The sequence below is a fragment of the Copidosoma floridanum genome, unplaced genomic scaffold (assembly GCF_036245765.1).
Source record: "Copidosoma floridanum isolate Cflo_tuat_1 unplaced genomic scaffold, Cflo_Japanese_pri ptg000040l, whole genome shotgun sequence".
Taxonomy (NCBI): Eukaryota; Metazoa; Arthropoda; class Insecta; order Hymenoptera; family Encyrtidae; genus Copidosoma; species Copidosoma floridanum.
The window spans coordinates 2,259,634-2,276,484 of record NW_028321917.1 but is presented as its reverse complement, the minus strand read 5'-3'; the positions used below and the strand labels follow the sequence as shown (position 1 = coordinate 2,276,484).

The following is a 16,851-nucleotide window of genomic DNA, read 5'->3' as shown; positions in this document are numbered from 1 at the left end:
AGAGCTTTTGGATATGACCGTATCTAAGGCATTTGAAGCAGGACTTGATGGGCTGTACGAATGGCTCTATGGTTTGCCTGACACTGTAGAGATAGACGTGTGAGGGGAGTGATTGGCCGATAAAGGAGATTAGTATGGAGGAGGTAGGGGTAAAGGATGTGGTATTGGTGTCTTTATCAAGGACTTTGCGGTTAAGTCTTTTAACTGAGTGAACTGGTGAAGGAGAAGCGAGAGGAGCATTGAGACATGAGAGGATTTCATCCTCTGAAAGGTCGCGTGGGACATCCCTTATGATTCCTTGTTTATAGATGCAGTGGTTTGGGATTGACGCTCTGAGGTTTTCTGGAGAGAGAAGCGGGTTTGAGAGAAGTTGGTTGGCAGATATTCCGTCGATCATGGTGACAGATTTTATGAGGTCCAGAAGAGGCAATGGATGTAATTTTGCCTTTGTATGTGGCAGCTATTAGTCTTCCTACTGTGGTAGGGTGAAGCTTGCTTGTTAGTTTGGATGAGTCGATAGGTTCAAAAAAACAACGAAGGGGCCTTGGTGAGTTTTGCTGTTTTGCAGGTTTAGTGATTGGGAACTTTTGCTAATGGTGTTTGCCGTTAGATTGTCTTTGAGCGAGGAGAGAGGAGTGTTGGTTATGATTGTTAAGTTGCTGACCGGGGGGATATGATGAGGCATATGATTGGGGGAAGGAGGGGTTCTGTTTTCTGATGAGAGTTGTGCAGCTTCATTAAAATCAAGGGATGGAAGGGTGGCTGATGGGAGATTTTGTTGGGCGTTGAGAGTAGAAGTCGGAGCTTGTGTATTGGGGCTTATGCGGGTCAGTTTGGGGGTTAAAGCTGTGGTGGTGATGGTTTTGGCGGGAAGAGTGCCAAAGGATTCTTCGTAGAGAGACTTGAGCAGAGTTTTGTTTTTTGTGTCGGGTGAAGGAGCATGCTTATTTTTAAGGGTTAGGGAGGCGTGAGAGGAAGCAGAGGAGGATTCAGAGTCGTATCCGTGTATGTAAGCGTCTTCTGTCTCCATGTCGTTTTGGTTGTCTGAATGTGAGGGTTCGGAGCCTTTTTGCAGTTTTTTGGAGGGGGCTGAGGAGTTCGTTGAGCGCTTATTTTTGCGCTTTTTAGATTTAGATTTGACCATGACTAGGATAGGAGAATCGGCCTGGTCAGCATTAGCTGTCGGCAGTTCGCCAGTTATGGCGGCGGCCGCGCGGCGATGGTCAAGGCCGTGGGGTGGGTGAAGGTTATGAAATTGGGAGAGGGATTGGAAAGAAGGGGTTGGATAAGAGGAAATAGGAAGTAGTTTCAAAGTTTTGTTAGGTTGGTGAGAGGTTGGATAAAAGTGTATGATCAGGCGGAGCTATAAACTAAAGGAACAATGCACTTACGAGAAAGTAGACGCGCCCTTAGTAGATCCCATATGACGTGTGTGCCACTGTGTGCTGTTAACGCATGTAAGCTATATAGCCCATAAGCACAAGCCCTAACTACGGAGCAAATGCATAAAGGCACTGACTTTTTTTCCATCGTGCCTATGCGTTTTCGGGAGAGAGGGGATACCGTCCTGTAGCAGTCAATATATATAGGTACGTATACACTTCTTGTCTGCTACGCACTATATAGCTGACTATAGGACGGTATCCCCTCTCTCCCGAAAACGCATAACATATATATAGCACGATGGAAAAAAAGCCAGTGCCTTTATGCGTTTGCTCTGTGCTTAGCGCTTATGCTTGTGGGCTGTAGCTTACATGCGTTGAAAGCATACCATAGAGATATTATAAATAGAGTAGGCAAGCCTGTAAGTGGTACCGTGGAGCGGAGGCGATGAAAAGAGATGCCAAATCGAGTGACGATTCTGTCTCTTTCTTTGGTCGCTGCTGATTGGCTGCTGAAATTTCATATGTATATAGGCATATAAGCAATACACAATCTTAATACTTGTATGTCTATGAATAGGTACGTACAGCTGACAGCTGACAACTGAGTCCAGTGTCTGAGTCGAGGTCGAAGGAAATCGACATATTAATATTTTTTAACTGCTTATTTTTAATTGTTCTTATTATTTAGTATAGTAGTAAAGCGATACGGGTCGTTAATAGTATATGGATAACATGATAATTCAATAGTAGTTGAATCTTTTTTTTAAAATGACCTTAACCTGCGTAGTATGTAAGGCTGCAGAACCTAATCCTTCAGATAAAACTCGGAGTTTTCATAAGTAAGTCAATAGAATTTTTGAGTGAATATGAATACCATTCTAAAATATATGATTGTATGAACAACTGTTTCACAGATTTCCGCAGCAGCAAGATCAAAAAGAAAAATGGATGAAACTTACTGGAGTGACAACTGTAAAAAAAATGGGCTGTTTGCAATCTTCATTTTTCGGCTAGCTCATTTCATGTAACTGATGGTTACACAACACGGACAAGACTGTTAGCAGGCGCTGTACCCATTGTCGAAACAGACAAACCATTGTTAAATGACATTCAAAGTCACACAAAAATCACACGAAATGAAGAATAGAGCTCCACGTTGGAAAAAGGTGTCCATCTAAGTAAAGAGTATCTTTTGAAATCAACGTATGACTCTCCAACGTCTGTACCACATTCATCTCCGAGTACTGATCCACTTCGTAGTGAGAATCTTGTCGGAGTAGAGTTTGAAGACAATGCGTACTGTGATCAAGCATGTACAAGTAATAAGCCAGTATCAAATGGCATTCACAGTTTTCCAAATACTACTCTTAATAATAGTGTGAAACAAAGCTTTTCATTGGAAAAAGTGAGTGTTTGTGTAACACCAGATCCTTTCATGAAATCCAGTTTCAACTCTTCTAAGTCAGAACCAGACTCATCGACAAAAATATCTGTTTTGACTAGTACTGAACAAGCTGATGAAGTAAATTTTGGAGTCAGTGAATCCTGGGAGGAAGCAACCATTAGTACAAACAGTGCTAAGTTACATGGCAGAGAAAAAACAAGAAATTTAAAAAGGTTTGTTATAGAGATTACTTAAATTTTGCGACATGTCAATGTTATATCTTTCCAGAAAACTATGTACAGACAAAACTGAAATATCTCGCAAGAAGATTAGGTTCATGGATGGATTTCGCACTGAATATTTGAGCAGAAATGATTTTGTATCTGACGATGGGTGGAGACAGTTTTTACAGTTCGTCGCAAGCAAAAACAAACAAATTAAGGCTGCTCAAGAGAAACGTTACAGAGAGAAGAAAAAAGTAACACAGTTTCAAAAAGAATTGGAAGACGCACGAATTGAAAAAGATTCAGCGGTCTTTAGCCATTTACAGGTTAAATGTTAATTCTTGGTATTATCATTTATGTACATGTATATACTCTATCAACAAAATACGTTAGATCTTGAAATAGCCTTTGTTTTATGTCATCAAGAGATTTTTACACATAACAAACAATTAATTTCATATATTTACAAATTATTTTTTTTTACACGAGTACATCTATATTCATCCTTATTACGATTAGCAATATTTTAATTGCAAGATTTTTTTTAACGATTTATTATTTGTGTTATTTGAAATATACCTACGATTGTATGCATTACCAATGTATAATGCAATCCAAACTCAATGATGTGTATAAGTAAATTATTTTTAATGAATGTTACAGATATATGTTTATATCTAAGGAAACAAATCAATAATTAAATTAATCAAAGTATGCACCATCATAACATTTTTATTACCTTACTTAATTAACTGCATATCCGTACCGCACAAAAAAATTTTCTAAAACAATAGCATTTACACAAGTCAAAAAATAAAAATATATTTAATTATTTTATAACTAAAGTGTATATATCTACAAATAAATTTTCATGCAATAAAGTATGATAGTTACTTTTATATGACAAAACACTTATGCAACTCTTTTTTAAACTATTTACAGGGCTTGCCTGAACACGTGAAGCAGATTATTATTAGAATGAAAAACGAACATTCAACAGAAAAATTCCCTTCAGAATTGAAAACATTCGCCCGTACTTTGCACTTTCACTCTCCAGCAGCCTACGAGATGGTGCGGCGATCTTTTTTAAAATGTTTACCATGCGTTGAGAGCTTGAGTAGGTGGAACAGTTCGTTGAATTTCAAGCCTGGAATTTGTGAAGAAGTTCTTTCTTATGTTTCTTGTCTAGTCAAAAAAGAGGCAGCAGCGGGTCGCAAATTGATATTTAACATTACATTACTATCTATAACATCTCTATGAAGCATACACGTCATGAGCCAATTACATAGGTTCAAAAAAGAGGGGGGCACTTCCATTGCTCCATGATTTTTCCCTTCGTGTAGTTAGACACAACAGACACAACAAAGTTAAATAAAAAAATTTATTTATCAACAGTAATTGACATTCTTAAAAGAATTAAAATATTTTAATACATTATACCTATTCAAAATAATCTTGTATAAAGTAAATGTTAACAATAAAATCATAACTATGAATAATTTGTATTAAGATTGGTTTGACGGCTCATTTGAACATATAAAAAGGGCAGTCAGTAAAATAGCTGTCTTGATGTAGTGAAAGTTAACACTGGCAATATTCATGGTCAAATAATTGTGATTTAAATGGATGGGAATGGCTGGGGTATGTTATGTTAAACCTAGCGATCCCAGCTGAAATGAATAAATTCTTATAATTTTAAGTAAATTAAACAAGACACTGTTTATTCATTATATTACTTTTACCAGTGATTGTCTGTCTTCTTCACGTTTCAAAATTTTTGATGTTTGATCTTGATCAAATTTAACAACAGCGGCAATGACCCTGGCAAGCACCATAGTCTCCTTTCCCATCATATACTTAAACAGTATATTTCTGAGATATTCAACTTCTGTTGAGTCTTCAACAGACTCTTGCCTTATTTTAACTAACTTCCTAAGCTCAGCCAATTCTCGCTTTTGAGATAACAATGTTTGTTGGAGTGTATGAAACGAGCTCGTATTAGATTGCACGGTTGCCATTGCAACCCTAGCCGTATTTTCTAGTTCCTAAACAGAATAAAAAGTTATTTAAATATTGTACATTTGTAATTTTATAATGATGTTGTTGAAACCGCAGTTCATTTAAATTGACTTTTCACTCACAATACTCGAGGCATTATATTATTTTGTTCAATATTCTACTGGCATGCATAATTATGTTTTTAGTCTTTTAAACAGTGCAGGAAATACAAAGGAATAAAAATATCAAATAGTATAAATAGTTAGTTGAATGTATATTACATCTTACATAATTTAATTAATAAGTCTCATCATCAATGTATACTTGATGGTTTTATATTGTTAGTTAACATTGTGCAGTTTAAAGGAAAACCCATCTGTTTTTAAGCACGATTGATACTTAGGAGTGCCTTATCTTTTTGCTAGAGCAAAAAGTGTAAGTACTTTAAAACTAATTATTTTTATGTAAAAAGTTTTGGTAAAAAAAAAAATTGCGATCGCGGACCTCAGCGTCAGGGGTGTATGTATGTATGTGTGGGCGTAATCAAGTTTTTTTTATTAACTCATGCAGTTTATGTCACATTCGGCTGAAATTTGCCAAATAGCTTCATCTTTTATGTCTTACGTGATGGTTTAAAACTCGGAAGGTTTCTTGTTTGAGAAAAGAAATGGCAGTCGTTTTAAGATGGTACTTTCAGTGAAAAAAAAATTTTTTTTGGATAACGTGATATTTTCGAGGTTTGCTGTGAAAGACAAAGTTGTAGATATACTTAAAAAATACAACTTTTTCGAATTTAAAATTTTCGTCCAGGATGTAACCGAAACGTTCTGTGAGCCCAAAAGTGCTCAAAAATCGCCAAGACGTAGTTTTTTCCTATCTAACTTATTTGTTTTGTACTTTAAATTATGATATTTTTAAACGTTTAAGTTGTAGATCTTATTGAAATATAACTGTTTTGTGTGAAACATTTTTACCTAGGATGTAACGCACACGTTCTATGAGCCGAAAAGTGCTTGGAAAACGAATAAAAAGTCGTTTTCCCTTAACTAACTTTTTTGTTTTGCAATTGAAATTATAAATTAAACGTGATAGTTGAAGGTCTCGTCGAAATACAACTTTTTTGTATTCAACATATTTAGTTATGATTTTAAATTTGGGCTCTAAATCGCAAAAATGCTGAAAAATTGTAAATTTATCGTTTTCCCCTATCTAACTAACTCGTTTTTTTAAATTTAAATTTCAGATTACAAAGTTAATGTAAAACTCAAAGATCTTGAAAAAATATAACTTTTTTTAAACTAAAATTTATGTCTGTAAGATAAAATTAACGCCATGAATCGCAATAAACAATGTAATACTGTCTTGTTCAGAATACATACGATTGACACTCAATGCAAAGTTAAGGGCAATAATCATTGTGTTCTAAGGCTTTCTTTTTTTCATCGCGTGGGAATATGTACATTTATTTACCAACCCTACAAGTACCAATATAAGTAATATATATTCCTTTGTATCAGTCGTGCCTTAAATGCAAAAACGCAGTTTTTGCAAAAATTTAGCCGCTTGTTTATAATATAATTCATGCAATTGATAAGAAATGCTTTTTTTAGTTGTAATAGGGCATTATTTCTTTACGCATTGCCAATGCTAAATGAAAAGGAAAAAAAATGTATCACCTTATCAGTAACATCGCTATTTTCATCACTCTGAAAGATATTATTTTAAAAGGTTAATAAATGAATGAATGAATAAATAAACAATTGAGCAGTCAAGAATAAGAATATAAATTTTTTTGAAACGATTAATACATACTTTTCGTTCATTTTGCCACGCAGTGGTTAGTTCTGCAACTTGTTGTTCATGTTTGATCTCCACATTATTAGTCTTGAGGTGAATAAAGTTTTTCCACTTCTTATCAACTTCTTGCATTTCTTTTATATGTTGTGACTTGATTTGGTTGATAACTGCTGAAAGCTTTTTGACTTCTTCCTGTGACTCCTTTAAGAGTTTTTCGTCTTCGATTTTTAAATTCACAATTTGTTGGGATTTTTTTGTGAGTTCAACTTGAAAATCTTTTAACTGATTTTTGTACTCTTGTGCAGTATCTGATTCATAATTTTTTCGATGATCTGTAGCACAGATGAATGAAATTATTTGGCTTAAAATCAAATAAATGTTATTTCAGCTAAAAACTTACCATATTTTTTTTTTAATGCAGCCTGCAATTCTTTTTCTTTGTCATAAAGTTGAGCTTGAAATTCTTTTGAAATTTGCTTTAATCTTAAACTCTGTTCATCTTCATTGTTTTTCAACTGCTCCCTTAATTCAAGAATTTTATTTCGCAACTCATCATTGAATGCTTGCATTTGCAATTCTTTTGCTTGGAATGTAACCAGAGTCTCGTCCAGCTGGGATTCTAATTTTATTTTTTCTTGCATGAGGTATTCTACGTTTTTCGACAATTCCTCACAATTCGATTCATGTTTGGTATTGTTTGTTATTTCTCTTTCTAATTCTGTGCACTTTTTTTGCAAATCTTCCATCAAGGAATTTTTTTCAGCTAATCTTGTCTCACAATGTATAAAATTTTTGTGCAATTTTTCTATTTCTCGAGTCGATTTCTCTTCAACTCTTGATTTTAGCGATAATAGCTTCTCAATTTCTTCTAAAAGTTCGGTGTTTTTGGACTTCATGACTTTCAACAACCTCTTTTTTTCTTCTAGTTCGATTTTAAAGTTGTGACTATCTTCCTGTGCATTTTTACTAAGAGCATTTAACCCTTGGACTCTGGAAGACAACGATTCTTCTAAATCGACGATTTTACTTTTAGAATTATGTACTTCAATCGTTAATTTTTCATTTTCCACTGTACGATCTTGTAAGCTGGATAGTTTCTTTGTCAAAATATCAATTTTTAAGCTTAGGGAGTCATTTGTTTTTGTCAGAGCCTTGACCTGTTCCCGAAGATTCGAATTGATTAGCTCAAATTCTTTAGCTTCATCTATAAAAGCACTCAACTCATTGTTTTTGTGTTTCACTCTTTCCAGTTGTGACTTGAGTTTTTCTAATTCGTTATCGCTAATTTTCAATTTATACCTACAGGTTTCTAACTCCTGCAGAGTTATACTTCGTTCCTCAATCAAGTCGCTATTTTTTTTCTCTAACTTTTGAAGCCTATTCATTAAGTCACTCTGAGTCTGGTTAAAAACATTGTTCACCTTCAGCAAATCATTCTGATTGTCCTTAAGACTTTTATTTTCATTGCATAGCAACTCGCATTCCAACTTCAACTCTTCGAATCTACCAGTGACCTTATCCTTTTCGATTTTTAGTGCTTCTATTAAAATTTTTCCTACCTTCAGCTCCTCTTCTAGTCCTGCAAAGAATTGATGTTTTTTTTTCAGTCGTTCGTTTTCTTCAACCATTGAATTCAAAGACTGGTTCCATTGTTCCTCAGCAGTCTTTACTTTTAATTTCTCCTGCTCCAAATTAGCCATAGCTTTCTTTTTCTCTTCCACTGTTTTTTGAAATTGTTCCTCAAAAGCTTCTAATTTTTGCAGCAAATGAGTTTTACTTTCAAGGGCGTTCTGCAAAGAATCTTTGGATTTTTCCCACTCGGTAGTTAAGCTTTCTATGGCTATCTTCGAATTTCCCAATTCTTTGTTCAGCAGAGACAATTTATGGCTATTTTCTTCAAATAGATGCTTGTATTCTATACGTTCATTTCTTGTTACAGAGTATTGTTGCTCTTGTTGCCTATTTTGCACTTGCAATTTGTTGACTTCAATATTCCTTTTATCTGGTTCCACTTTTGCAGAAGTGAGTTCTGACTGAAGTTGCTTGATGTCTTCCAAAACAGTGTAGTGATTATTTTTCTCTGATTTCAGTGCATTCGTTAGATTGACTGTTTCTTCAGCAAACTCGTCTACTTCACTCAACTTCTCAGTCACATTTTCAATATCATATGTAAGACTTTTATTCTTTGTTTCGAATTGGTCCAGATAACTCATTTTTATTTTCACTTCTCCGATCTCACTCAGCTTTTCTGCCAATTCCTTTTTCAAAATTATTTTTTCGTCAAATATTTTTTCCGATTGCGTATTGCTGTTGCTACAAATGTTTTGAAGCTCGTGCATTGCACTTGTTTTTTTGTGCAAATCGTTCAGTTGAAATCTGAGACAATTATTTTTCTCATTTATCAATGAAAAAACTATTACAATTTCCCCTATAATTTCAGTTGTTGCACTCTTCACATTATTTAAATTACTATTTACATCTTTTTTTAATATTATACAATCTTGTTTTAAATCTTTAACAAACTTTTTATACATTTCCAAACATTTATTTAAACTATTTTTATGATTAACTACACCACTCATTTCGTTTTTGAGATCATTTATTGTTATTGAGGTTGACTTGAGTTCACTACACAATCCCAAAATATCAGTTTTCTTATTTTCATGCTCTTCCTGAATTTTTAAAATATCCTCATGACGGCTTGATCTGATTTCTAAGATTTTTATTTCTTCATTCTGATTTTGTAGTTTTTGCCTAAATTGCTCAATAGTTTCGATGTAATCCTGCATTTCTTTATTCAAATCACTGCAAACATTGTTTTTGTTGATCAAATCATCCTTTAATATTTCTATTTCTTGTTCATAGTTAGTTTTGATTTCACTAATGGATATTTCAATATTCCTTTTAAATGTGGTAAGTTGGGCTATTTCTCTCTTTAAATTTTCATTCATAGTTTTGTATTCATTTTCTCTAAACTTTTGTTCTTCACATTGCTTTTTTAAAACTTTAACTTTTAATGATAGCTCTTTGTTTTGCTTCACTTCTTCGTTAAGTTTTAAGCTAAACTCTTTTTCAACATCAATTAATTTGTGCTGTAACTCTTCTCTCTGTTGTAACGTTTCTAATTTTACTTTTAAATGCTGCTGGCTTTCTTCAGCCTTCTGATTTGCAAGTATTTTTATTCTCTCTATTTCTTGTTTTTGCAACTCAAGGGTTTCTTCCAAAGATTTTTTAAACTTGTGCATTATTTTCACCTCAGATTCAAGCTTTTTAATTTTTTCCTCTTTGCCTTCAAGTTCTTTATGAATGGATAATTTGTTTTCTGCCAATGACAGAGTACTTTCTTCTTCTCGCTTTCTTAAGATATTAATATATTGTTTTACTCGTTCAAGTTCTTTCTTTGAACTATTCAATTCAATTTCCATATTTTCAAGCTTTTCTTGGCTTGATTTTTGTAAAATGTTATAATTCCTTTCAACAATTTTTTTTTCATTTGTAATTTCAAAAATTTTTTCTTCATTTTTTTCTAACATCTCTTTATACTCTTCTAAAAAGTCATCCATCTTTTGTAGTTTATCTTTCAACTTAGTATTTTCAGTAGTCAATAAAGATACTTCCCCATTTCTATCATTCTCTAAATTATTACACAGGTTGACAAGAGCAGAGTCCTCTTTGCTATTTTGATGGTAATTTTCATTTATTTCTACATTTTCTAAACCTTTAATATTTGGACTCTTTTCTTGTAATAACTTTATCTGTTACAAAATTAACACCTTGAATAATATGAATTCAATAAGCACAGAGCAGAGCACTTAAAAAAATACGTATGAAAGAAATGTTGGAGAACGTTAATGTTACGAAAAATATAAAACTTTGAATAAAAAAAAAAAAAAAAAAAAAACTAATGAGTTTAAAAGAGAAAACGATTAGTAAATAAAAAGAAATAAACAAATCAATCAAAATTTTACAAGTGCTAAAGTCTCAGAGAATGACATTAAAATTTTGACACTAAAAGAGCTTACTTTAGTTTTCAAAGAATTTATAATATGATCTTTTTCCTCAATATCATTTTTCAATTCATCCTCCAGATTTGATTTGGCCTGTTGTTCCAACTGACACTGTTCTTTTAAATCACTTATACGCCTCAGTGCTTTATCTTGGGTTTCAACTAATAGACTTTCCAATTTTGATTTTTCTCTTTTTATTCCACCATGATGATTAACAAGATCTGTGTATCTTCCTTTGTATTTGTCATACTTGCATTTTGCTTTACGATATGCAGTGTACAATTGTTCCTTGGAAACACGATCCAACTGAGAACTGATGCTTTCGTCGATGTCACTTGCAGACTGATCCATGTCTGACTGAATCGTTATAACAATTCTCACATCATTGAAGACTGAACTTTATGTGTTAGCAATTTAAATTTTGTCACGTGCTTACGAACTTACCTGTGTGTGGTATACCACACCAGGACTCTCGTGAGTGGAAAACAGGAAAGACCTATCACTGACGTTGCTACTAACAGATGATCTCCTTGATGTACTGGAAATTACAGGTGGGGATGTCAAATCAACAGTTTGGAAGTCATGCTTCTCCGGACTGTTTTTTGGTATTTCTAAAATTGAATGAACCAAAATAATTATCTTAGCAAGTAGAACAGTTCCCTGACTTCCTACTATTAAATGGTTGCTCTTTTTAACTTTGACATTTTGCTAAGCCAAAAAATTCACTTCACTTAGCAGTAAAAAATTTAGAAGCAAGGTTACCCTGTTAAATGGTTCCGGTACTACTTGATAAAACCTGATATAAATTTCTTTTTGTATACCGGACATAAAATTGCGAGGTATAATATTTTATCAGTAAATTTTTTATCTTCCCAATGTATCGGTGTATATGATGTAAAAATATTTACCATGATTCGGAACGAAATATACCTATATGTAGATAACAAGTACATATGGTAATTAACAAAATAGTTGTACGTATTATTTTAAATAGGTTATTTTCTGATTGTTGCGTATGGCGAACCTTGATTTTTATTTACAACTTTTCGACTTGTTTGTATTACCCGTCCAGAATTAAATATCTCTATTTAACGACGCAAACTTTATGACATAGGTTTTTCTTGATACACTTCTGATAAGTTTGAATAAGGAAATTCTTTATACATTTGTATCATGTCTTACAAGCTAATAACTATGCATAAACTATATAGGATCATACACATTTAACTTCATGTATGTTATTTTTTTCTTAGTATTTTGATGTATTCTCGGTGTATCAGGTCTTATAAAATATGTCAGGTGCAAATACACACATATATTCTTATAATTTTAGTCTTTAAATGGTGTCATATGATGTATTAATATGATTCTCGTCTAATTTCTACTGGTTTGGTATTCAATGCGGATATGACTGACAATGTCAACATAAAACTTTTTGTCTTAGGGCCCACGGAGCTGAGCTTGCCAAAATATTGTGTAAATATTAAACGAACAACTACAATTGTGATATACACGTTCTAACGTGTGCTTCAATGTAACGGATTCACAAGATATCGATGGATTCCCGCGTGACGTAGGTATACTTTTATATCAGTTAAACAATTTATATCAGTTTTTCTTCATTCGAATCCAATGTTGCCATAGCTCAGCGGTCACACGTCGGATTCAAATACCTGTGGACTCCGGTTCGAATCAAACTCACGGTGAAATTTTTCACATTTAATTTTCAGGGTGGTAATTAATATAAAGTTATGTAAGTACGTGATGAATAATAATAATTGTCAGACTAAAATTTATGAACTACATTACATTAAATAAATACTTAGTATTTAAGATATGATCTATATTTAGGCTCTTAAGGAGGCTTGGGCGATTTTGAATTGAATGCTGGCTAGGTCTGAAATTCAGAGATTATATAGATGAAGTTTGCTAGATTTTTTTAGGAAAAAAAAATAGGTAGGTCAACACATTTATTTTCGAGAAAATCGCTTGTGAAAATTCGTCATTTTAACACGCAACCTTACGGAACCCGAAATTCAATAGACTACCGTACCGCAATAAAAAGCTGTGGGTCCACACATTAAATTGGTACATGTACTTGAAAGTATAAAGAATCTATTATTTAAATAAAAGAATAGGATCAACTCGTTAAATATTGAGAAAATAGCGAGGAAAACATCGAACATGAGAAATGTTTTGTTCAGGTACTGTAAGTGCGCATGCACTGTACATTCATAAACATACAAGAATGAAAATTTAAGTCTAACACAAGTATAGGTATATAATAGCAGATGAGAGCAAGAGAGTACAGTGTTGTCAGCTTTATCGTGGCAGGGCCGTCCTCTTAACACAAGGTACCTCGGGAAAACTAAAAAATTTTTTAATATCCATTTTCCCAATGACTTTTCCGCGTATTATTGCTATTTTGTTCACACATGTGTATAATCAAAATGATTTTAAAAAAAATATTACAAAGAATCATTTGTATGACAAGTACCCCACAGGGGCCCCTCAATAGATACGACACCAAACGCCCAAGCCTCCTTAAGTACGTAAAAACACATAAGATATATGTAAAGATAGTCTAGTCAAAGGCAAGCCGCGAAAAAAGGCACGTTTAATACGTTTTTTATTTTTTCAAATGATTATTTTAAATTTCAACAAAGTATTTTCATTTGACTGAAAATATGTTAGAATTTTATAATAGTGTATTAATCGAATTTCCCAAAAGATTTGAGTTCTAGTCAGACATCTAAAGTCATTTTCTTAAAAATATTAAATTTTCAGTCACGTATATTAATTAGCTGACCGTATAATCACAGGTAAAATATTTGAGTGTGATCATGCGTGAAACATAAATATATGATATGATGTACGTTATAGCACGTTATAACATCATGTCACACGTATCGTAATAATTTAGTGGATCCTGATAAATAATTTGGTCATGTAATTAATCTTATACGACATGATACAATTTTGTGTCAGCTCTATACTCTCCCTAAAAAAACCTATAAAAAATTGTAAGACGTATGTTTGAATCAGAAAAAATTTATATATTTTACAATACTGTTTAAAACTTGTATGATCCTATAAAGTTGATATAAAATTATCGTGGGATATTTACACGAAAACACTGATCAATATATCAGGTTTTGGTGCAAAGACACACATCTATCATGATATAATTTTTTTTTATCGTGTTTTATCGGAACCATTCAATAGGGTACTATCCTCAGCATTGGAAATTACACTATGGTATATACAGTCGATGTACTATACTGAAAATTGATTCGATCATTTTTAACTTTGAACAGAATAATTTTATTACTGCATTTCTATGTATAATACGTAACCCAAACAACTAATGTGACTGTAAAGAATATAGTAGGGCTAAACCAGCTACCTAACACAATGTACTTACTGCATCGACTGCATCAATATTATTTCGTACCTCGAAATTCTCGCAGAAATATTAATAAATAAATAAAAGTTACCGTCTGCTTGATCACTTAGACTGAAATTATCCCTGGATAGTGACAAATCTTGAAAGGAGCTGTTTGATAACGACGGCGAGACGGCCTATCATTAACAAAATTTATTTCAAATAAAAATGTTTTTTTTTTTTTTTTTTTTTTCTAATACTCAGATAAGTTTGAGTTTTTCAATGATACAATTTTAATTTCTTTCGTACTTAACACACAAACAACTTTACCAAAACAAAAAAAAAAAACTGTGAAGAAATGGAATTCATTGATCAATTTAAAATGATAAACCTGTGCTAGTTGTTGCATGCTGGCATGCAGCCTGGCAGGAGACTGCTTCATTTCCTCAGTGAGCTTATCTTTAAATTTCTTAAACATTATTAGACTAAACTGAGCGCTCAATATCAACAATCGCTATCGAACTTTTTAATGGACGAACTTACTATACAAATACAATGTGGTACTGCTCATAGACATTGCTTTGGTCACATTATAATTCTACTTGCGATTGCGAGTGACTGGTGACCAGTGGTGACTTGGTGACAGTTCATTTATGGTAAGCTTGTGTGAGGCTGCAGTCACATGCCTGACTTGGCATGACTTCTCTTCGGTTTCCCCCGGTAGACCAAGAGCTGAGGCCAAAGCCAAAGGAGTGGTCAAAATTTTAACCTGCCACCACTTTCACCAGAATTGAGGACCTTCATGATTCGTAGAGATCCGAAATATTTTTGTCATATTTCATTTTGGTGAAGAGTTTTGTTGGTACTTAGGAAGTGCCATATAGTTTTTTTATAAATCAGCCGCAACTTAGAGCAATAAACATAAAATAAAAAAAGGAAATGCCGTTCGCAGCAAGATGAAAATGCATCTTGTACCCGAAAATCGACCTTCAAAAAAATAGACCCCGTGTCCGATCTTATCTATAATACTTAAGGGGGCTCCAGCGAGCACTGGTACCAACCCGAAAACTATTCGGTTAGTTGGTATCACTTCTGTGAGTATATATCTATATATACGTGTATATATAAGCGAGCACCATCATCTATATATATGATGTGTCCGTACCTATGGTAAACAAACAGCAGCTTCTGTCACGTACAGAGCGTTTTATTTAGAATTAGTTTTTTTGTGTTATAAAAAATGAAAGAAATCACACATCACTGTAAGAGTCATCAAGACTTGCAGGATGCTGAAATGATTTTGCAACAGCAAAAAAGAAATAAAAAAGTAATTGATGATAACAAACAAAAATTAATTGTATTAAAATATATTATTAATAATAAGATAATTTATAAAATGGCCAAAGAATCGATATCAATAGAAGTATTAGTAGATGCATATAAAAAAGATCCTACAAATGGCATCACCTCATTATTATCTATGAGTGTAAATAATAAAGTAAGAGTTATTTCAAATAAAAAAATTATTGACGCAATTTTTGATAAAATAAAAAATAATTGCAGTTAAAATTTTTCAATGTTCTATTTTATTTAAAAAAAAAAATATGTGTAAGTAATCCATAGGAGAACACGATTAAAAAAGAGTTACAAATGACATGAAACTTATGTAAGTACTTGCAGTGTAATTCTGAAATATTCAAAAGCGCGCGCCTTACAAACAACAAGATGGCATCCCGTCATGACCCTGCTAATTCAATGACTTGATCAATACTTTACAAAATATCTCAAATATTTCCAGGGTTACCTATATTTTTGAAGGTACCATCTGAAAGCTGAGATGTTTTTCTATAAAACAGTTACAGTCCTGACATGTAACTCCTCAATTATTGTTAGAAAATACCGATGTTTTCACGTTGCTCTATGAGAGGCTATGTATAATGTACGAACTTTGAGAGCAAATATCTCAAAATTTTCCAGGGTTAGAGGGGTAAATCAGGACACCGTTGGAATCAGCGTGTTTTTACCTATCAATTAGGCTACCTGTGACCTCCTAACTCCTCCCGCTGGAGCCCCCTTAAAAGATAATATATAAGGCACTGTAGATAACGTTATAGATAAGAATACAATATCTATATTTTTGGAGGTCAATTTTCGGGTACAAGATGCATTTTACTCTTGCCGCCAATGACATTTGCACTTGACGACTTTTTTGTCTATCTATTGGTGTAAGCTGCGACTGGTAAATTAAAAAGACCATATGGCACTACTATGATTACGACATAACTCTTCACCAGAATGAAATATGACCAAAATATTTTAGATCTCTACGAATTATAAGTTTCCCCAACTCAAATGCGAGTGGCAGCTGGTTAAAATTTTGACCACCCTCGGACCCCCTCTCCCCCAACCCAAGAAAGTATTTTAAAAAATACAGTTAAAAGGAACAAAAAATGCACCCTCTGATTACACAGTTTGTTTAAATTGAACCCTCATAAATTTTGTAGAAAAAAATTATTAACAGTTGCCAAGGTGTCTTGTTTTAAACCTCCGATATCTGTGGAAAACACTTCTTTTTCGATACAACGTTGCTTATAAAAAATAAATCTTTTCTGATTTAAATTGAGCTTATCTTACATTTACAAATATTAGCTTAGTTTTTTATTAACAATTA

At 33.1% G+C, this 16,851-nt stretch overlaps 2 protein-coding genes across 3 annotated transcripts; one reads left to right on the top strand and one right to left on the bottom strand.

The window, feature by feature from the left end:
• The first annotated feature begins 1,951 nt into the window (after positions 1-1,951).
• On the top strand, positions 1,952-4,440 carry LOC149373117 (uncharacterized). The gene is made up of 4 exons (XM_089597812.1): positions 1,952-2,224; positions 2,300-3,002; positions 3,058-3,319; positions 3,936-4,440. Exons 2-4 carry the CDS (start codon positions 2,821-2,823, stop codon positions 4,251-4,253), a joined length of 762 nt encoding a protein of 253 aa, XP_089453938.1. The 5' UTR covers positions 1,952-2,224; positions 2,300-2,820; the 3' UTR covers positions 4,254-4,440.
• Positions 3,884-14,809, bottom strand: LOC106646105 (uncharacterized). Of its 2 annotated transcripts, XM_089597810.1 has the most exons (10): positions 14,572-14,809; positions 14,293-14,377; positions 11,240-11,406; positions 10,811-11,152; positions 7,189-10,543; positions 6,804-7,120; positions 6,668-6,697; positions 4,736-5,038; positions 4,434-4,663; positions 3,884-4,326 (listed from the first exon to the last, which is right to left on the bottom strand). In XM_089597810.1, the coding sequence occupies exons 1-9, from the start codon at positions 14,656-14,658 to the stop codon at positions 4,640-4,642; spliced, it is 4,710 nt and encodes a 1,569-aa protein (XP_089453936.1). In that variant the 5' UTR covers positions 14,659-14,809; the 3' UTR covers positions 3,884-4,326; positions 4,434-4,639. The 2 variants fall into 2 exon arrangements, with proteins under 2 accessions (XP_089453936.1, XP_089453937.1); XM_089597811.1 differs by lacking the exon at positions 4,434-4,663 and having other exon boundaries at positions 3,884-4,140.
• Between the last annotated feature and the right edge of the window lie 2,042 nt (positions 14,810-16,851).

What these genes read in the sequence shown, in the direction of transcription:
- LOC106646105 (XM_089597810.1), bottom strand. Translation starts at nt 14,658, where the DNA reads ATGTTTAAGAAATTTAAAGATAAGCTCACTGAGGAAATGAAGCAGTCT. An exon ending in TGCATTAAAAAAAAAATATG is followed by an intron (nt 7,121 to 7,188) that starts GTAAGTTTTTAG and finishes TCTGTGCTACAG; the next exon opens with ATCATCGAAAAAATTATGAA. An exon ending in ATAGCGATGTTACTGATAAG is followed by an intron (nt 5,039 to 6,667) that starts GTGATACATTTT and finishes TATTCTGTTTAG; the next exon opens with GAACTAGAAAATACGGCTAG.
- LOC149373117 (XM_089597812.1), top strand. Translation starts at nt 2,821, where the DNA reads ATGAAATCCAGTTTCAACTCTTCTAAGTCAGAACCAGACTCATCGACA. An exon ending in AAAACAAGAAATTTAAAAAG is followed by an intron (nt 3,003 to 3,057) that starts GTTTGTTATAGA and finishes ATATCTTTCCAG; the next exon opens with AAAACTATGTACAGACAAAA. An exon ending in CGGTCTTTAGCCATTTACAG is followed by an intron (nt 3,320 to 3,935) that starts GTTAAATGTTAA and finishes AACTATTTACAG; the next exon opens with GGCTTGCCTGAACACGTGAA.